This window comes from Giraffa tippelskirchi, chromosome 14, assembly GCF_054371585.1.
Source record: "Giraffa tippelskirchi isolate mGirTip1 chromosome 14, T2T-mGirTip1v1.2.pri, whole genome shotgun sequence".
Lineage (NCBI taxonomy): Eukaryota > Metazoa > Chordata > Mammalia > Artiodactyla > Giraffidae > Giraffa > Giraffa tippelskirchi.
The window spans coordinates 47,137,747-47,160,018 of NC_137288.1; the positions used below are offsets into that span (position 1 = coordinate 47,137,747).

The window sequence follows — 22,272 nt, forward strand, 5'->3', positions numbered from 1 at the left end:
TTACAGAAAATGTGAAAAGTATAGAAAAATGAGAATAGGGATACATTCATCATTAGTCAGTATACCTAGAGGCAATCACAGTACCATGTTGGCACAATTCTTTTTGTATGTATTATTTCTACATAGTCTTTAGAATTACTTTTTAAACAAACAAATTTTTAAATAACCCTATGTCCTAGAACTGGTATGTTTACATTTGTCTGCGTTTTATACAGCAAGGTAGATGGGCATTTGAACATTTTAACTGTAGGCATCAAATGGCCACAGTTGGGTATTATAAGGGAGAATCAGTTGGAATACAGGATTCTAGTCACAGACTGAACCATTCAGTTCAGAAATAGTAAGTACAGGTCATGTGAGGAGCCAGATCCCAGGAGAAGATATCTAACACCACTACTGGCAGTGCCAGTTCAGTCATGCTCTGTGACGGTGTACTGGTAGCATCTTGCCCTCTGTAAAGAATGGTTTGTGGATACTATGGGATACAACAAAGCCAGATGGTGACTCAAGATCTTTCTGATGGCACATGTGCTTGTTCGGATGGCAGATATGATGGGGACAAATATCAGCTGCTAGAATGCTGGATGCAATCGTTGGTAAAGGAAATTTATCTTCAAGGGTTCATGGAAAGAACAAGATTAGGAGATACTTCTGCTAATTTAAGGGAACTTAAAACCCATCTTCTGTTGAAATCTTACCAGTTCTTGAAAGAGGGCGAACTGTAGGAATAGGTACAACTAAACCAGGTTGGGGGATGGGTGACCCAGGATACCATCCTCGGTGTCGCTTCTTTGGTGGCCCAGAAATGAACATGGTAGCTGAACACAAAAAGAAAGATGAGGCTTGTCCTTAGTGATGGAAGAAAGGAAAGAAGTCAAAGTAACACAGGACCTGTACTATGATTATACTCAGAAAGTCGAAGTCACTTTTCTAGAGGTAAGGATAAAATTAGAAAAAGTCACCATACTTACAATACCATCTAACAACTGCAGGCTGTTTTATGATGTACAGTTTTACCCAAATTATTTCATCTGATTCTATCAACAACTCCATGAAGTTGTAGGACAACTACACTGTTATACCCATTTCATAGAGAGTAAACGAAAGGCTCACATTTACCCAGAGTTACATAGCAGAGATGAACTTTGAACCCTGTAATTTGGTCATCAAAGCCCATGACTTTTAAAGATACATCTTATATATTTGCTTCAGTGTTATTTCCTGGGTAGGCCCATTCTTGTAGAATCACCAAGACATGCAACCATAATTGTTCATACTAATCGTAAACTTTCAAAATATCACATGAGAAGCTAAAGAAAAACTGGGAGTGCCCTGCCAGACAGTTCATCATTCCAAAATCTTTGGAGGACTTCTTCCATAACTGAGTTGCATTATTTCAAAACTCTAAGATGGGTATTGTACCTTGGTCTCCCGAGGCAAAGCTAGGTCTTGGTGACAACGAATAATTCCCTGGGCGGGCGGGTATGGAGCTAGACGCACTGCTCTTTCCTCCATGGCTACTGTTTCCATTAGCAGCATCTGTGGTACAAAAGGGGAGCCACTCAGAACAGAGTCTGGGCAGGACACTGCTTCCTGTGACGCTGCAACCGTACAACAAACCACACACCCTAGGATTCAAAGACATCCCACTGACAGGATAGCTCAGCTGCACAAAGCCAACTACAACCATCAGAGTAGTACCATCAGTAACATGAAATATCACCCCAAATAATTTTCTAGGACCCTAAATGGTCTTTTTTATTTATCTTTTTGGCTGTGGGGCGTGTGGGATCTTAGTTCCCCAACCAGGGATGGAACCCATGCCCCCTGCAGTAGAAGCGCAAAGTCTTAACCATTGAACCACCAGAGAAGTCCCCCCAAGAGATCTTTTAGAATCATTTTCAGTGACATCTTTGGAGATGGTGGGTGGAAAGAAAACTTTTAAAAAGACTTTTATCATGGAAAATTTCAAACATATATAGAGAGAATAGTATATGAACTAGGTACCCACCACCCAGCTTCAACATTTATCAAGGTATGCCCAGTCCTGTTTTATTTATACTCCCTATCTCTTCTCCCCCACCCTACATATGCACATATGGGCTCTGGATTATTCTGAAGCAAACTCATTTATCATATCACTTCATCCATAAATACTTTTGTATGTGTTTCTAAAAGGACTCTTAAAAAAATAACTGTGATATTGCTTTATACTTAAAATTAACAATAATCAATAATTTCTTAATACTAAATATCCCATCAGTATCTGAATTTCCCCCAGTCATCTCAGAAATGGCTTTTTACATTTCTTATTCAAACTGGGGTTCTAAAAATATCCACACATTGAATTTAGTTGCTCTGTCCCTTAAACCTCTTTTAATCTATAAGATTCTCCTTTTTCTTTTCTTTTTATTTTTTTGCTTTTCCTTCATGACTTTTTTACATTAATTTTTATTAGAGTATAATTGCTTTACAATGTTGTGCTAGTTTCTACTGTTGAGCAAAGTGAATCGGCCATATGTATACATATATCCTCTCTGTGTTGGATTTCCTTCCCATTTAGGTCCCCACAGAGCACTGAGCAGAGGTCCCTGTGCTATACAGTAGGTTCTCATGAGTCATCTATTTTATACATAGTATCAATAGTGCATGTATGTCAGTCCCAATCTCCCAATTCCTCCCACTCCCTTTTTTTTTTTCTTTCTTGCAATTAGTTTGCTGAAAACATAGCAGAATTCCTCATTTTCTGTATTTTGCTGACTGGGTATCCATGGTATAATTTGATGTCTTCTCTAATTTCTAAACTAATCATCAGATACAGATGCTTGCTCAGATTCATTTGATTTTTCTTCTTTTTCGGACAAGAATAGCTCCTAAGTCTGGTTGTATACTTGCATTAAGAGAGGCACTTAACAGCTGGTTGGTTTGCTTCCTGTGACACTAAGATTCAGCAGTGGGTTTAAGAGTTGTTAGCCTAATCCTCAAGTTATAAGTTGTATATCAGCCTTTCATGCGATAGTTTTCGCAACCGTGATGATTACCACCAAGATCCATAATTTCATTAATTTTTCCCTTAGCTGCAAATACTTGGATTCAGTTTGTTCCAGTCTATAATCTAATCAGAAGACAGATTCTGTAAGAATTGTTGGACCAAAGTAAGAAGAAAAGTGGTCTGGATAAATTATGATGCCTAACTGTTGGAAAGTTGCCAACAATAATAGGTTCTCTTTCTCCTCGTTTTTCTTCTACCTCTCTGACCATTTCTTTTTGTTAAACACTGCCATTTTCTAGGGTTCTACCGTTAGTTCACAGCTTGCCTTACTCTACATTTCTCCTTGATTGATATCATTTACCGTGGCATGCTGGTGGGTCAGCTTTATACCATTAGTCCTGCTTTCTCTCTATGACTGTTGAGTGGCTCCATTTGGATGCCTCATCGTTATTCCCAACTCAATATGTCCTAAATTGAACTCGTCATCTCCTGGTGAGACTGCTACCCCTGCTGTATTCCCAACGTCAAGTAATAGAACCAACCATCAGCCCAGAAAGATGGACGTCAACCGAGACCCCTTCTTCCACTTCACGCTCCCACTGATCAGTCAAGTCTGCTCATTTCACATCCTGAGTAGTTCTCCAATCTATCTCCTCCTCCGCTACCTATTTTCACCCTGGTCAAAGACCTTATCATTTCTCACCCAGACTACCGAAAGACCTGCAACTTGTATTTTCATCTCTTTTTTCTGCCCAAATGATCTAGCTAAGTTAAAAGAAGACTATGTCACTCCCCTGTGCCATAAGTTATAGAGTAAAATCCATGCTTCTGAGTCTGAGCTCCTATGACCTTTCCCTTGTCTGAAAGTGAAGTTTCTCAGTCACATCTGACTCTTTGTGACCCCATGGACTGTAGCCTGCCAGGCTCCCCCATCCATGGGATTTTCCAGGCAAGAATACTGGAGTGAGTTGCCATTTCCTTCTCCTAGGGGATCTCCCAACCCAGGGATCGAACCCGCGTCTCTCACATTGCAGGCAGACTCTACCGTCTGAGCCACAAGGGAAACTTCCCTTGTCTGCATTGTGCTTACTTCCTGCTACTCCCTGAGTTTTATATTGTATGTTTCTAACAAGTCCAACCTGCCAGAAGTTCCTGCACAGGTCATGTCATACTGCTTCTCTCCTTTTCCTTTCAAGCTTTGCTCCTGCTTTCCCCTGAATATGAAATGTCTTTCCCCTACTCCTCTATACAGTGAAAGTCTCATAGCTCAAGACTGCACTCCTCTAAGAACTCATTCTTAATTTCTCCCTAAAAGGCTGGGCTAAACGCCCCTCCTCTAGGAGATGCTCCCCTTAGGATATTATGTATTTACTGTAACCCTATGGACTGTAGCCTGCCAGGCTCCTCTGGCCATGGGATTCTCCAGGCAAGAATACTGGAGTGGGTTGCCAGGCTCTTCTTCAGGGGATCTTCCCAACCAGGGGTCGAATCCATATCTCATTATGTCTCCTGTGTTACAGGTGGGTTCTTTACCACAAGCACCACCCAGGAAGCCCCATATTAACTGCAGTATACTGAAAACATCTCACAGGTCAATCTCCTCTACAAGGTTACGAGCACATTAGAGGTCAGGGATTGAGCATTATTTATCTTAGTTTTCCCAGTTCGTCATCATAGCAGGTACCCAGGAAATGTATATTGAACAGAATCAATCTATTTTGTCTCCCCTGTGTGCAAAATGTTCACTGACTCTTTCGGATCTAACAGAGAAAATGCAAAGCTTTGTATAATAATGTGTTATTGTAAACAGCCCCACTTTTGCCTTCAGCTAGCAAAGAAGGAGCTTCTGTTTTCTTCTACCAAATTGCTAATTAAACTTCTCACAAGTCTTCTGTAGAATATGTATTCACCAAAGAAATATAAGTGAGGAAAACATCACCTGCAGCAAAAGTCTTCCCTACAACCTGCAAAGACAAAGCCAGTGGCTTCACAACATTCTTATTCCGGGTCAGGTCCTGAGCTCCACTTAAATTGATTGCAGAATTAGCTGGACTGAGAACCGGTGAATCTTTAAAATGAAAGAGGTTGTTCAAATTAGAAACTAGTTATATACGCAGGAAGGAAGTTAATTCAACAAGAGTGAGCTGAGAGAGAGTAGACTGTAGAATTACAGTTTCCCCCTTGATCTATTTTAAGAAAGGCCATTTCACTGTACATCAGTTTTATTTTCTTTTTATGTATTTAACAAACACTCACTAACAGGTACAATGTGCTGGGTGATAGTCTAAGCACTTTAAATATATCAATTCACCTAATTCCTATATGAACTCAATGAGGCTGTTACTATTACTTTAGATAGTGGTAGCCATTTAACTTGGTCAAAGTCACATGACGTGGCATCAAAGATATAATCATGTGCCATACTAAAACTGTCTCTACAGTTTCCTTCAAAGTCATATTTTTATGAGATATATTTATCTCTATCCAGATAAGTTTATCACTTAAAAAGTAGTTTTCTGAAATGAATATAACAGACCCCAAATCCTTGACTCTATGGGCTTCCCCAGTAGCTCAGTGGGTAAAGGAAAAAAAAGTGAAAGTGTTATTCGCTCAGTCCTGTCCAACTCTTTGTGACCCCATGCACTGTACCCTTCATGGCTCCTCTGTCTGTGGAATTCTCCTGGAATGGGTTGCCATTCCCTTCTCCGAGAGATCTTCCTGACCCAGAGATCAAACCTGTCTTTTGCTTGGCAGGCAGATTCTTTACCATCTGAGCCACGAGGGACCTACAATGCAGTAGACACAGGAGACATGGGTTTGATCGCTGGGTCGGGAAGATCTCCCGGAGGAGGAAATGTCAACCCACTCCAGTATTCTTGCCTGGAAAATCCCATGGACAGAGGAGCCTGGTGGACTACAGTCCATAGGGTCGCAAAGAGCTGGACACAACTGAGCAACTAAGTAGGAGTGTGAAGTCCCTGACTACACCAGCAGAACAGTGTAATCAGGTAACACAGGAAAGTGTCAAAGCAACTACTAAAACTCTGAGAGTTTAAAAGACAAAGTGTTCTGAAGAGCAGGATTCTGATGATGCTACATTAGAAATTATCTAAAAAATTAATGCTCATACCACAATGTGATTCCCAATATATCTAACCAGTGCATAAGAACTCATAAGAACTCAAAAGACTGAAATGGTCCCCTACTGGCTCAGAAGAGCTCATATTCCTCTCTGCAGGTCTAACTTACACCACAGAGTGATTTTAATGTCTACAGGAAGACTAGAAGCCAGCAACTGCACACGCAATATTATAAAGTCTCAGGAAACTGATAATAGCCCAAGTTTTTCAGGTATTAACAGAGAACCATAAGGACAGGAGTCCCAGGTAACTATGCCATGTCACTATACATGTTGGTCGTTATGTTCCAGGCCACAAATATATTGTTTGGTGCAAGATTAGTTGTTTCCTAGTTTACACTTAGAATTTTAGCATATTTCTAACAGTCCAGGTAAGCATACAGGTGAAATCTGGTTACTAAATTTTAAATGGTGGTAATTTTTTCAAGTCAGTGAATTCAGATAAGCACAGACCAACAGGTAAAAAATGAATGTACAAAATATGCACAAGAATAAAGAAACTGACTAATAAAAGCTCTTCCTCACACCATATACAGAAATTAACCAGAAAAGGATTATAGATCTAAATGTAAGATAAGAGCTGAAACTATAACACTCTTAGGAGAAAACAGGAGTAAATCTTCATGGTCTAGGCTTAGGCAATCATTTTTAGATGCGACACCAAAAGCGCAAGCAACAAAAGAAAAAAGTAGATGAACTGGACTTCATCAAGATACAATAATGCTGTGATTCAAGAGACACCATGGAGAGACCATCGAGAGACACCACCAAGAGAATGAAGAGATGACTCAGGAGAAATATTTGTAACTCATATATATGGTAAAGGACTTGTATCTAGAATGTATAAAGAACTCTTACAATTCAATAATAGAAAGACAAATAACCCAATTTAAAAATGGGCAAGTGATTTGGAATAGACATTTCTCCAAAAGAAGATACACAGGTAGCCAATTAGCATATGAAAACATACTCAATATGATTAGTCATTGGAGCAACACAAGTCAAAACCATACTACAAACATACACTAGGATGGCTAAAACAAAACAAACACAACACAGCAAAACAGACAATATCAAGTATTGGCAAGGATATGGAGAAACTGGAACCTTCACACATTGCTGGTGGGAATGTAATATGGTACAGCCACTTTGGAAAATAGTTCCTCAGGGACTTCTCTGGTGGTCCAGTGGCTAAGCCTCCATGCTTCCAAGGGCAGGGGGCCTGTGTTCGATCCCTTGTCAGAGAGTTAGATCCCACATTCTGCAACTAAGAGTTCACACGCTGCAACTAAAGATCCTGTATACTACAACTAAGACCCTATGGAGCCAAATAAATAAAAATAAAAATACATACATTTTTTAAAAAAGAAAATAGTTGCTCAAATGGGTATACACAGTTATGACCCAGCAATTCCACTCCTAGGTATAACATGAGGGCGAAGTGAAAACATATGCCCATACAAAAATCTGTACACAAATGTTCATAGTAGCATTATTTACAACAGCTCCAAAGTAGAAACAACCTAAAATGTCCATCAACTCATAAATGGATAAATAAAATGTGGTATACCTATAAAATGGGATGTTATCCAACAGCAAAAAGGAATAAAATATTGATACATGCTACAACGTGCATGCATCTTGAAAACATGTCAATGAAAGAGGCCAGTCACAAAAGGCCACATGTTGTAGGCATATAATCAGAAAGCACAGTTAGGCATTAGATAAGGTCAGAGTGAACATGAATCCTTTTATGTTATTCCCTACTCTTTACCATCTTGCCCATGCTTGTATTCTTGAACTTATCAGGTATTGGCATATTCAGTGTTTAACAGTGGTTTTGATCAACTGGGAGCAGCCCCAATGTCCAAAATGCAATAGCCTTTGTGATCTTGCTCAGAGGTAAAGCCAAACTGTAGGCTGTTGTGCAGAATCTGGTGCTTAGACATTGAGTAAACAGCTGATCATCTGGCATCTGTATGTCACCAAGACCCGATTATCTTTACCAGTGAACTTGTAAACATGGGAGCATTTGAAAACTTGGAAAATTCCTTGAGCAAGTCATAGCTCTGCTCTCTATGTTGTAGGATTTTGTAATTTCCTGTTTCTCCCTTCAGGTCATGAGCTCCTTGAGGGCAATCTCAGCTTCTGGCACAAGGTCTGCCACATCATGGCTAAAGAAATAGAGTGAAAAAAAAAGCCGCAACAACTTCCTTATCCTCTTTATGCAATAGCTCAATCTGTTAGCCCAAGATCACTGGGGGGAAAATTTTTTTTTTAAAGGGAGTCATTTAAGTAGCAAGTAGAAAGACTTTGGATTCTCATTTTGTCAATTACTTTTTTTTTTTTTTCCAAATATTAACCTTTTCTGAGATTCTGTTTTGTGATGGCAAAATGGCCCTAAAACTTGCCTCATTGTAGCAATTAACATGTTTAGCAAGTGCCTAGAACACAGTAGATATTCAACAAATACTTGTCTTGCTCAATCTTATTAAGGGGCTTCCAGATGCTTGAGACTTTAAATCTTTACAAGCCCTCTTTTTGCCCTTGGTACGTGTATTAAACTTAGACCGTACAGACTTCCTGGTGGTCCAGTGGCTAACACTCTGAAGTCCCAATGCAGGGGACCAGGTTCAATCCTTGAACAGGGAACTAGATCCCACGTCACTGCAACTAAGACTTGGTGCAGTCCAATAAATATTTAAACATAGACTACATAATTTGCCTCTTTCCTGAGTATAGTACTCTGAACCTATTTTCACATTCACACTGGCAATTAGAGTAATGTTCTTCTAATAAGACATTATATTTCCACTAATGCACACTGAGGCTGCATCATTTATTTATGTCAGTCATATTTTACTTCTGACTTAACGGGACTAGCATTTAATTAAAACACAATTCTTTGCTCATGTCAGCAGCACATATACTAAAGCTGGAATGATACGGAGAAGATTAGAATGGCCCCTCTCAAGGATGACACACAAATTTTCGAAGCATTCCATTTTGGGGCTTTTCAATATCTTCAATGTCTACTTAGCTTCTTGAACATATGAGATATGTTTAATAACTGTTTTGATGTCCTTTTCTGCTAATTCTGACACCTCTGTTAGTTCCAGGTTGGTTTTAATTGATTAATGAGTCTCCTCAATATTAATCATGTTTCTTTGCCTCTTTCAATGGGCTTCCCAGGTGACTCAGCAGTAAAGAATTTCACCTGCCAATGCAGGAGGTTCTGCTTCTATCCCTGGGTTGGGAAGATCCCCTGGAGGAGAAAATGGCAGCCCACTGCAGTATTCTTGCCTGAAGAATCCCATGGACAGAGGAGGCTGGTGGGCTACAGTCCATGGGGTCACAAAGAGCTGGACATGTCTGAGCCTGCACACACTCATGGGAATTGTATAAGTTCAAGGTGTACAGCATTATATTTGACTTACATATATCATGAAATGATTATCACAAGAAGTTTAATGAACAGTCATCATCTCATATAGATACAAAATAAAAGAAAAAGAAAAGTTTTTTCCTTGTGATGAGAACTCTTAGGATTTTCTGTCTTGACAACTTTCATATACATTATACAGCACTGTTAATTATGGTTATCACATTGTACGTTATATCCCTAGTACTTATTTATCTTATAATTGGAAGTTTGCCTATAAATATTCTTGAGTTATTCTGGAATACAGTTAAATTGCATGTGTGCATGCTAAGTAACTTCAGTCATGTCCAACTCTGCAACACTATGGACTGTAGCCCACCAGACTCCTTTTGTTCGTGGGATTCTCCAAGCAAGAATGCTAGAGTGATTGGGTAAGATACATATTCCTACTTTGTTCCTTTGTTCCCCATCTATAAAAACAGGCAAATGACCTATGCTTGTCATTGGCTCTCCATGACTATCAGGAAGGCAGCCCACTGTTCTTGGCGTGACCCCCACTCTAATAAATTCTACTTTTCTTTTTTTTTTAATTAAAAAAAATACTGGAGTGGGTTGCCATGCCCTCCTCCAGATAGTTAAATTGCTTGGAAAAAATTTGACCCTTTTGGATTTTGTTTTTCGATATTTTTAGGCTGTTTTGAAGTAGTGCTCAGTCTAGGGTTAAGTATTCTTCATGACTGAGACAAGACTTTCCCAAGTACTCCATCCAATGCCTGATAAATTGTGAGGTTTTCCCACCTAGCTGGTGGGAACAGCCTGGCCCTGTGTGAATGTTCCCTCTCACTCTTCTGGATGGAACTTTTTACCACCCTTGATGTTGTTGTTGTTGTTCAGTCACTCAGTCACGTCTGAACTTACACAATGCCCATGAGTGTGTGCAGTCATGTACACTCACTACATGCCAACCACTCAACTGAGGATTTTCTAAAGTAATCCTAACAACACTGTGGAGTGGCTGTAGTTCACGCTTCCGTTCTGCAGATGAGGAACTAGGCTTAGAAAGATTAAGTGTTCTCAGCGTCTGCCACACAGCAATAGATGCACATGGAACTTAAACCCTAATGGGCGAATTCCAAAGGGTACATTTGTAGCACCAAAATATTTAAATAAATAATGAGTGGGGATAAAAGAAGAATTTGCTTTAAAAATTTTAACCCATTTCTCAAAGAACTGGATAGATCTCATGTTGTTGTTGTTAAGTCACCCAGTCATGTCCAACTCTTTGCAACCTCATGGACTGCAGCACGCCAGGCTTCCCTGTCCTTCACCATCTCCTGGAGTTTGTTCACACTCATGTCCATTGAGTCGGTGATGCCATACAACCATCTCATCCTCTGTCATCCCCTTCTCCTCCTGCCTTCAATCTTTCCAAGCATCAGGGTCTTTTCCAGTGGGTCAGCTCTTTGCATCAGGTAGCCAGAGTATTGGAGCTTCAGCTTGAGGATCAGTTCCTCCAATGAATATTCAGGACTGATTTCCTTTAGGATTGACTGGTTTGATCTCCTTGCAGTCCAAGGGACTCTCAAGAGTCTTTTCCAGTGCTACAGTTCAAAAGCATCAATTCTTAACCTTATGGTCCAACTCTTACATTCATACATGACTACTGGAGAAACCATAGCTTTGACTATACAGCCTTCAGTAGTTTACAAATACGCATGCATCAACTGACCCTACACTGAACATTTCAGGGAAGTTTTTGCACAATGCTGGGGATCTCTCTGTGTGGCTCTCTACCTTCTAGTACTTGGTCCAATGAACTTTACCTGCTTTGGGTCTTCTTTTACTCTCAGTTCCTTCCACTCAATTTAGGGGACCTATTGGGCTCCACCACAGTTCCCCCTCTCTGGATCATGGACTGGAAGCTGGCAAGTAAGCTGGGGCAATGCTAAGACTCACATTATTTGCTTCCTATTGCTCAGGAATCAATGTTGTTTGTTGCCTGAAGGACAGTGTCCTAACAACTGTTTTTCATGTAGTTTTGTCTCTTTTTTCCTGGTTGTTTCAGGTGGTATGATAAACTTAGTCCCTTTTTATGCATTTTGGCCAAAAGTGGATATAGAATTGATCTTCACGGATTTTTTTTGGGGGGGAATGGTTTTTTTAATTGGAGTATAATCGCTTTACAATGTGTAGGTTCTGCAGTATGACAAAGTGAATTAGCTATAATATACACATATCCCCTCCTTCTTGAGCCTCCCTCCTCCCTCCCCATTCCACCCCTCTAGGTCATCACAGAGCACCAAGCTGTGCCCTGTGCTATACGGCAGGTTCCCACTAGCTCTCTGTTTTACACACGGTAGTGTATATAGGTCAATGCTACTCTCTCAGTTCATCCCAGCCTCTCCTTCCCTGTCTGTGTCCACAAGTCTGTTCTCTACATCTGCGTCTCTATTTCTGCCCTGCAAATAGGTTCATTAGTACCGTTTTCCTAGATTCCATATGTATGCATGAGTATATGATATTTGTTTTTCTCTTTCTGACTTACTTTACTGTGCATGATAGACCCTAGGTTCATTCACATCACTACAAATTACCCAATTTTGTTTCTTTTCTTCATGGATTTTTCAACCTTAGTCCTCCCCTCTTACCTTCTCATTTCTCTTGCCTTTTACTCTGTTCTTAAAATTTGAGGTAATTTATGAACATTATACAGAATTCGAGGTAATATCATCTTTGTATAACCCAGCAATTGCCTAATAAAATTGTCAATAGTAAGCAGAGAAAGTTCAAATTCTGGTTTTGTTACCTTCTAACTGTAACTTAGATGCAGGTACTGGTCCTTATTCCTACACAGAATGCTGAAGAAAGATCAGTGAAAACCAGATTTTTCTGCTGACCTGTACATTCGACTTCATCCTGAGAATTTTTAGTGCTTAGTTATGAAAAATATAACATAAAGGAAAACTCAGAAATAGAAACAAACATGTTAAAATATCACTTCTTGAAATACCATATGACGTCCCTTATATGCAGAATCTAAAAGGAAATGATACAAATGAACTTACTTACAAAACAGAAAGAGACTCACAAACTTAGAAAACGAACTTATGGTTACCAAAAGGAAGGGACAGTTAGGGAGTTTGGGAAGGTCATATACACACTGCTATATTTAAAATGGACAACCGACAAGGACCTATTGTATAGCACGTGGAACACTATTCAATGTTATGTGCCAGCCTGGATGGGAGCAGGGTTTGGGGGAGAATGGATACCTGTATATGTGTGGCTGAGTCCTTTCGCTATGCATCTGAAACTATCATGACATTGTTTGTCAATTAATTGGCTATATCCCAGTATTTTTTCCATGATATAACAAAAATACCTATAGAGTTTAATATTTTTTAAAATAATTTTATTTATTTATTTATGTTTGGCTGTGCTGGGTCTTCGTTGCTGCATGGGCTTTTCTCTAGTTGTGGTGGGTGGGCTTCTCATTGCAGTGGCTTCTCTTGTTGCAGAGCACAGGCTCTAGGGCACATGGGCTTCAGTAGTTGCAGCCCCTGGGCTCAGAAGTTGTGGCTCCAGGCTCTAGAGTACAGTCTCAATAGATGTTGTGCCTGGGATTAGTTGCTCCTTGGCATGTGGGATCTTCCTGGACCAGAGATCAAAACCATGTCTCCTACACTGACAGGCGGATTTTTTAACACAGCCACTATGGAAGCCCTATTATGTTTTGTTTGTTTGTTTGTTTTTAAACTTAATAGGATTATTTCCTATGTGGTTGGACAGTGTCCTAATTTTTTTTTTTTTTTACATCTTTGTCCTGTGAATATGCTATGATTTCTTTGTTTCTATATTAAAAGGGTGCTTCTTTTCTGTTCATCCAAAGGATAACTGCAGTGAATATCTTGAGTGTCCTTTTAGGTTATTTTCTTGGCTAAGGCCTCTGAAGTGAGATTACTAGAGCAGAGGATATAAATATTTTTAATGGTCTTGTTATATATTGCCAAACTGCTTTCTTAAAAGGTCATATTGAGGCTTCCTTGGTGGCTCAGTAGTAAAGAATCCGCCTGCCAATGGAAGAGACATGGGTTTGATCCCTGGGTCGGGAAGATCCCGTTTGCCTCAGAGCTAAGCCCAGGAAACACAACTATTGAGCCTGTGCTCTAGAGCCTGGGAGCTGCAACTGCTGAAAGCCCGTGAGGCCCAGAGCCCGTGCTCCCCAACAAGAGCAGCTACTGCAATGAGAAGCCTGTGCACCACAGCTCGACAGTTATCCGCATTCTCCGAAACAGGAGAAAAGCCCTCTCAGCAACGAAGATGGAGCACAGCCAAATAAAAAAATTATACATAAAAAAAGAACTCATACCTCTGTCTACCTCCATCAACCTGTCTGAGATTGTCAGTCTTATTATATTCTTGCCAGCACTGTATATTATCACTTAAGATGGGATATTGTGGCTAATATAACTGATGAATGACTTTTCATTATTATGACTTGTAGTTTCTTTATTTCTACAAAGTGCACCATTCCTCCTTATACTTGCTAAAGAGTTGCATTTTCTCTTTTGTGAGCAGGAGTCTCAAAAGCACTACAGCCCTGTCTCAGAGGAGTTTGGTCGGTGACTTTCTTCACTCTCCCTCCCATTTACTCTTTGGATGTTTACTGAGAAGGATGCCCTCTTTGGATATTTACTGAGCCGCTTCAGCAGGCCAGATATGATGCCAGGCTCTGGGGACAGAATAGGGGAAGAAGGCAAAGATACAATCCCTGCCCACGGAATCTACAGTGTAAAGGAAAAGCCTATGTGCTTCCGGAATCTAGTTGGGAGTGGGCAGATCTGCTAGCCCAGGGGTTCCACATGTGGAAAAAGGAGACAATGTTTTGGTAAAGGGATAATTTGAATATTCATGAGGAACTAAGCTTAGAAAAACCTGCTAGAGGAACTTTGCTTAGTCTGACCTTAAGGAAGTTTAGTGGCTAGCGGACAAATCGAAAGAGGAAAGGTACACTTAAATGATACAGCACTTTTGGTCTCTATATTTAAGATATCTACAATATCTCCTTAAAGCTTGACAGTTCTGTCTGCTGCATTTAGATTCTTCAGTGACCCGGAATTGATTTTTGTGGCTAGAGAACAATAGGGGTCCAGTTTCATTTTTTTTCCACATGGGATATCCAACTTCTGAGCATCGTTTGTTGAAAGGGAAAGGTTCTGCTGATCTGCAAGTCACTGTGTTAAGTAGGAAGCACCCACTTGTCCTAGGAATCTGTTTGGGGACTTTCCAACCTGTTTTGCTGCTCTCTCGCTATCCCCGCACCAACTCCATGCTGTCTTTATTAGGAAAGCTTCATGAGACTGATATATGATAGGGCCAGTCCTTTCATTTCTTATTGTTCTGCCTTTAATACAGAAGCATAATCACTTCTCATCCTCCTGGCTAAGATTAAGTGTAGCATCTGTCCTTATCAGTTTAATACACAAGCATAAGACAGTAAGGTGTTTACATTACTTTGAGCCATCAGTTGCTCATCTAGAGGAAAACCCTGCTTCATGGACTGTATATCCGTTTCCAATAACATGGTTAACTTCTTCCCTAGGCAGAGAAGGCACAGTGCCTCAGGTCCATTAACACTTTTAGGCATTCATGTAAATGTTTTAATTTCTTTTAAAATTAGAAGAAAAAGATGAACGTTTGGTCAAAGAAAGTGTCTTAACATTTAATGTTAATATATTCATCTTTGGGGCTTCCCAGGTGGCGCTAGCGGTAAAGAACCCACCTGCCAATGCAGGAGACATAAGAGATGCAATTCGATCCCTGGGTCAGGCAGATTCCCCTGGAGGACAACATGGCAACCCACTCCAGAATTCTTGCCTGAAGAATTCCATGGACAGAGGAGCCTGGCAAGCTACAGTCCACAGGGTCACAAAGAGTCGGATACAACTGAAGTGACTTGACACATACATGGCACGCATGCATATTCATCTTTATATTAATACTAATGCAGCCATAAAATAGAACTTTAAATACTTTAGGCAAATGTATCCAGGGCCTAAGACAGTCATAGAGTCATATCAGGTCCTGCCTAATAGCATCTTCTTAAAAATGACACTATCAGTCCCAGGGGCAGAGCTTAGGTGGCCCATCTCTATCCCCCCTTACAAGCTAATTTTTCCTTCTAATGGTAGATGAGCACACCATCTTCATTTGGAAAACGAGTACATGTGAGCAAATTAACAATCCCACAAATGCTAATTTAAAATTTAAATAAAAATGGAATTCAAAAATATTTCCAGGCATTTGCCAGGAACTAGGGTGTAGAGGGATAAATAAAATGAGCCTACAGTTTCTAGCATATAAAAAAATATACATGACGACTTCTCTGGTGGTCCAGTGGTTAAGATCTACCTTCCAATGCAGAGGACATGGGTTCCATCCCTGGTCCAGGAAGACTCCACATGCTGCAGAGCAACTAAGCCCATGCACCACAACTACTGAGCCCGTGGGCCTAGAGCCCGTGCTCCGCAACAAGAGAAGCCATCGCAATGAAAAGCCCACACACCACAACTAGAGAAAGCCCTCTTGCAGTAACGAAGACCTAAACATAAAAAATAAAAGACCCCAAAATAAATAAATAAAAATTATTTTAAAAAGAATATAGATGGTTAATAAATCATAATTGGGGGAATGGCACACAGTTCAGTTCAGTTCAGTCTCTCAGTAGTGTCCAACTCTGCGACCCCATGGACTGCAGCACACCAGGCTTCCCTGTCCATCACCAACTCCCGGGGCCTATTCAAACTCATGTCCATCACATCAGTGATGCCATCCAACCATCTCATCCTCTGTCATCCCCTTCTCCTCCTGCCTTCAATTTTTCCCAGTATCACGGTCTTTTCCAATGAGTCAGTTCTTCGCATCAGGTGGCCAAAGTATTGGAGTTTCAGCTTCAGCATTAGTCCTTCCAATGAATATTCAGGACTGATTTCCTGTAGGATTGACTGGTTGGATCTCCTTGCAGTCCAAGGTACTCTTGAGAGTCTTCTTCAACACCACAGTTCAAAAGCATCAATTCTTCGGCACTCAGCTTTGTTTCTAGTCCAACTCTCACATCCATACATGACTACTGGAAAAACCATAGCCTTGACTAGATGGACCTTTGTTGGCAAAGTAATGTCTCTGCTTTTTAATATGCTGTCTAGGTTGCTCATAGCTTTTCTTACAAGGAGCAAGCGTCTTTTAATTTCATGGCTGCAGTCACCATCTGCAGTGATTTGGGAGCCCCCCAAAATAAAGTCAGCCACTGTTTCCATTGTTTCCCCATCTATTTGCCATGAAGTGATGGGACTGGATGCCATGATCTTAGTTTTCTGAATGTTGAATTTTAAGCCAACTTTTTCACTCTCCTCTTTCACTTTCATCAAGATGCCCTTTAGTTCTTCTTCACTTTCTGCCATAAAGGTGGTGTCAACTGCATATCTGAGGTTATTGATATTTCTCCCGGCAGTCTTGCTGATTCCAGCTTGTGCTTCATCCAGCCCAGCATTTCATATGATGTACTCTGCATATAAGTTAAATAAGCATGGTGTCAGTATATAGCCTTGACATACTCCTTTCCCGATTTGGAACCAGTCTGTTGTTCCATGTTCAGTTCTAACTGTTGCTTCTTGACCTGCATACAGATTTCTCAGGAGGCAGGTCAGGTGGTCTAGTATTCCCATCTCTTTAAGAATTATCCACAGTTTGTTGTGATCCACACAGTCAAAGGCTTTGGTGTAGTCAATAAAGCAAAAGTAGATGTTTTTCTGAAATTCTCTTGCTTTTTCAAGGATCCAGCAGATGTTGGCAATTTGATCTCTGGTTCCTCTGCCTTTTCTAAATCCAGCTTGAACATCTGGAAGTTCCCGGTTCACGTACTGTGGAAGCCTGGCTTGGAGAATTTTAAGCATTACTTTGCTAGCATGTGAGATGAGTGCAATTGTGAGGTAGTTTGAACATTCTTTGGCATTGCCTTTTTTGGGGATTGGAATGACAACTGCCATTTTCCAGTTCTGTGGCCACTGCTGAGTTTTCCAGGTTTGCTGACATTGAATGCAACACTTTCACAGCATCAGCTTTTAGTATTTGAAATAGCTCCACTGGAATTCCATCACCTCCACTAGCTTTGTTCATAGTGATGCTTCCTAAGGCCCACTTGACTTCGCATTCCAGGATGTCTGGCTCTAGGTGAATGATCACACCATCGTGGTTATTGTGGTTTTGGCACACAATTAGAAGTATAATAGCAAGGCTGAATTAATCCTTAGTTGCAAAATAGGTATTATTATTATTTTCAGTTTTACAAATGAGAAAATCCAGACACAACAACTGAGTGGCATCTCCCAAGCCTGAGCCAATAAACAGCGGGAACAGTATTTGAACACCAGGACTCAAAGACTCCAAGCCCTGTTTGGTCAGAAACAGTGCTCATTCTGAAGAAGACACTCAGTAAATTAGACTGGATTCAACCCAGGGAGAAATGTTGCCATTCCAAATGATTTCACCTTTGTCTTAGAGCAGCTTTTTAATCTCCCCTCCCCAGCTTTACTGAGGTATATTTTAACTATCATAAAGCTTACTCAATTCAAATGGACAGTTCAGTGATTTCTAGAAACTTGCCCAAACAGTGCCACCATCACCATAAACCAGTTTTGGAACATTTCCATCCCCCAACAGGAAACCTCACGCCCACTTTCAGTTAATTTCCATTCCCTCCTTGCCCCAGGCAACCACTAATCTATTTCCTATCTCTAGTAATTTGCCTTTTCTGAACATTTCATATAAACGAAACCATATAATACATGATCTCTTTTGACTAGTTTCTTTCACTTAGCACAGTGTTTTTGAAGTTCCTTCATGATAAACGATAGCACGTATTAGTAGCTTGCTCTTTAAATATTGCTGAATGATATTCTATTTTATGGATACACAATTTTGTCTATTTGTTCATGAGATGATTGACATTTAGGTTGTTTCCAGTTTTCAACTGAATGAACAATGCTGCTATATAAGCATTTGTGTGCAAGTTTTTGGAAGAACATGTCTTTATTTCTCCTGGGTAGATGGGGGTAATATTAACATTAATATCTCATTACAGCTTTGATTTGTATTTCCCTAATGACTAATGACGTTGAGCATCTTTTATGTGATTATTAACTATTTGCATCTGTTTTCTGAAGAAATGTCTGTTCCAAATCTTTTCCCCATGTTTTGATTGCATTGTCATCTTGTTACTGAATTGTAAGAGTTCTTCATAAATTCTGGATATAAATCCTTTATTAAATATGTGTTTTGCAAGTATCTTTTCTAGTCTATCACTTGTCTTTTCATTCCCTTAATATTGTCTTTTGAAGTGTAAAAGCTTTGAATTTTGAGGAGGTCCATTTTATCAATTTGCCCAGAAATAAATCCTTTTATTTATAATCAATTGATTCTTGATAAGTGAAATTCACTGACAAAAAGACAATCTGTTCAACTGGTGATGCTGGAGCAATTGGATATCCACATGTGAACAGTTGAACTTAGAGGCTCAACTCACATGACACACAAAAATTAACTCAAAATGACTAATGCAAGAGATAAAACAATAAAACTTTTAGGAAAAAAATATGGAAAATTTTGTGTTAGGCAAAGATTTTTTTCATCTATTCTTTCCCCCCGCCCCTCTTTATTTCTGGCTGTACCACACAGCTTCCAGGATCTTATTCTTGAATTCCTGTCCTTATTAAACACAAAACACATACGTGTGTGTATGTGTGTGTGTGTGCAGTATGTGTGTACTATATAGGTAGTAACTATGTAGCCACCTTCAGTCAAAACCATAAAATATTTTACCAGAATTGTTGGCTAAAATTTGAATTATCAATGACACAAATATGTTGAAAGAAAATATGCAAAAGATAAAGCAGCAAGCCAGCCAGAACAGAATGTCCAGAGCTTGGCAGTTGGAATGAAAGACAAAGCTGTGTAAATAGTAAATTAATCCCATCTTCAAATACCTTCTTTATTTGTGTGCTTTAGCAAATACTTTGCTAAAAGTGTGCTTACATTTCAGGCTAAGAAATGCTGATTACAGGCAGTCATTGATTGCAGATTAAGAAGGCAATCTCCTACAGGAGGGTAAATCTCTATCAGCTAAGGAGATGCTGCATACTCTTAATGTTTGAAATGATAATATAGGCTGGTATAAAATTCTTGCAGTCTATTACTTTCAAAATACATCGAAAAAAATTATTGTTGAAGACTCCATAAATATTTGTCAAGAAGAAAATTTTAGACACAAAATCTTACCCTTAAAGGCACCATCTTCTATTAAATTCTCTGGATTGCACCTAAAATTAATAGCTAATTTCATGGTCAAATTACCATTCTCCCCTCAACAAGGGATACACAAGAATATTGACATAGCACTTGGTCACTTGTGTCCACTATAAGTCAGTTGTGACAACTGAAGGAGCCTTTGCTAAATAAAGCCTCAATCTTGAATTCCTCTATTTGGAGCAATTTTCATTTTCAAAATATATTTCTGCATAATTAAAATGCTAATTAACATTTCACTATTTATTATTAATATTTCAGTATCTTTTCATTATTTTCAGGTATGACTAGTTATTTATATATATTCACCTCTCCCTTTTGAAAGGTAACATGTTTTATTGCTTTTATCCCTTATTTGAGTGATTTTTAAATCATTGGAGCCAACAATCAAGTACCGGAACCCTGCCTTATAGCATCTGACAAGGGCCTGGGAATGTAATAAACACACTGTAAGTTTCTGTTGGAATGAAGTAAGCATTCACTACTAATGCTGTAGTTTTAAAATTTCATTTCATTAGACCCAAGTTCTAATGGCAGAAGATATACTGCAGAATCAAATTACTAAAATTGTAGGAGGAGACATCATTGTAATGAAAGCTAATATTTCAGTGCCAAGAGCCAAATGCCAACTTTTTCCGTACTTGAATACCTAGTGACATGATGTTCTCTCATTTATTCTAAATGAGAATTTAGAATATTCTCTTCTCTCTTAAATGACAGCCTTTATATAAATCTCTTGGACAGTTTAAAGGCTAGACTTAAAATCCGGGATGAAATGGTTTTTGCTGAGTCCAGACACATAGCAAGAAATGTCCCCAAATAAAGTCATCTTCATTATCACTGCAGTTGTTACTAATATATTCCAATAATCACTTCTATCTTGAAAATAAGTGGAAACCACTTACCAGCTCATCAAAATTTCACATACATTTGGAAGAGAAATGCCAAGTAGTGCAATGAAGAAAGACAGCCTTTTTTCCAACTTGTTGTGGTTGAGTGAACTCTGGCAGAGCACATATGCTATGAGGTTTGTGGGTAAAATAATACTTTCCAAAATACAAGTGAACTGAAAAAAAAATTCACTCATACTTTTGAAATACTTTTCTTCTTGCCTAAGATACAACCTAGGCTGGTTCTGAAAAATTTTCTCAAATACTATCTGCAGGGATCTCTTCAGTTACAGCCCTCCAGCCCTTCGGCCACCCAGAAACATCAAGTCCCCCTGGAGTATTATCCTGACCTGAGTGCAGGCCTCCACACTAGGGGAATTCTCAGAAGTTTTAGACTAGTGGCTTATCTGCTCAGTTATCAGATTAGCCATTCTGTTGACCCTGCTCTGATACTGTAACATGGCTTCAGGTACTAAGATTTTATCTGGTTATTTGTAACCAAGCTGCAATCTTGTACTACCTGAAACTAGATCCTAGATTCTTCCATTGTGATCTTCAGTCCTGCTTTGGGATTTTAGTTTGTATCCAGGTTGGTTTGTAATACTCAATATAATGTTGAGCAAGCCTAGTTAGAGCCTTATCCTAGCACCCCAGTCTTCATGAGAATACCCTCAATAAATGCCACCTCATAGCTATGACGCAAACTTCTCTCATGGCTGTATTTCTACTCACTGCCTCCTGTCAGACTCCTCTAGACACAGGTCCTAAGCTTGAGCTAAATTCTCTACCAACTGTCAGTTCCTGTCTCCATGCCTTGCCTGGCATTGGCAGTGCTGTTTGGGATTTGGGGCCCTGGTCACCCACAGACTGACCCATCTCAATGCTGAGTTCTAATTCGAATAATAACTCAATGGCGGATTCATGTCAATGTATGGCAAAACCAATACAATATAAAAAAATAAAAATAAAAAAATAAATAAATAAATCTTTGTTCAAATCAGCCAACAGTAAGTTTAAAATGCCTCAATAAATATACATCTGCTGCTTGAAACTGCGAAAAATAACCCATACCTGTCTGAATGAATCCTGATTTGTATCCATTAGTTGTGCCATTTTCTGGGGTCACAGTTGATGACACTGAAGAGTTTGGTTTAATGGAGTGGCAAGTGGTAGAGGATTGTCGGCTTCTACATTCTAGGAAGGAATAAGAATCATAGGGAACAATATTCTGTTAAAACAAGTGATGGAGCCACAATCCACAAAATCTCTAAAATAAACTCCTGCTCCTCAAGGGGCAGCCACTTTCTTTAAGAGATCCCCCTGCCCCAATCCTGACTCCAACAGAACGTCCAAGCTGGTGAACATAATTTGTCTTCCTAGGGCCATGTTTGGAAAACAAAGAGATGATTTTGTTCCTTAGAACAGCTTGACTTTTTTGTTATGCACAGACTGGTTCCCAGGAGAAAAATTACTCATAACCAATATAATCGTGCTAGTTTTATGGGTAAGA

General features: G+C 39.5%; 1 protein-coding gene and 1 non-coding gene across 2 annotated transcripts in view; one reads left to right on the forward strand and one right to left on the reverse strand.

Annotated features, from left to right (window-relative positions):
* The window catches only part of GREB1L (GREB1 like retinoic acid receptor coactivator), a 186,854-nt gene that overhangs the window by 66,439 nt on the left and 98,143 nt on the right, over positions 1-22,272 (reverse strand). The window contains exons 8-11 of the mRNA XM_081562755.1: positions 21,834-21,956; positions 4,932-5,060; positions 1,423-1,539; positions 699-818 (exon numbers count right to left, since the gene is read on the reverse strand). Coding sequence (XP_081418881.1) covers positions 699-818; positions 1,423-1,539; positions 4,932-5,060; positions 21,834-21,956 — 489 coding nt within the window. The remainder of the gene's footprint in view (positions 1-698; positions 819-1,422; positions 1,540-4,931; positions 5,061-21,833; positions 21,957-22,272) is intronic.
* Positions 9,037-9,139, forward strand: LOC145535008 (U6 spliceosomal RNA). The gene has a single exon (XR_014075175.1). It is a non-coding gene; the product is annotated as a U6 spliceosomal RNA (small nuclear RNA).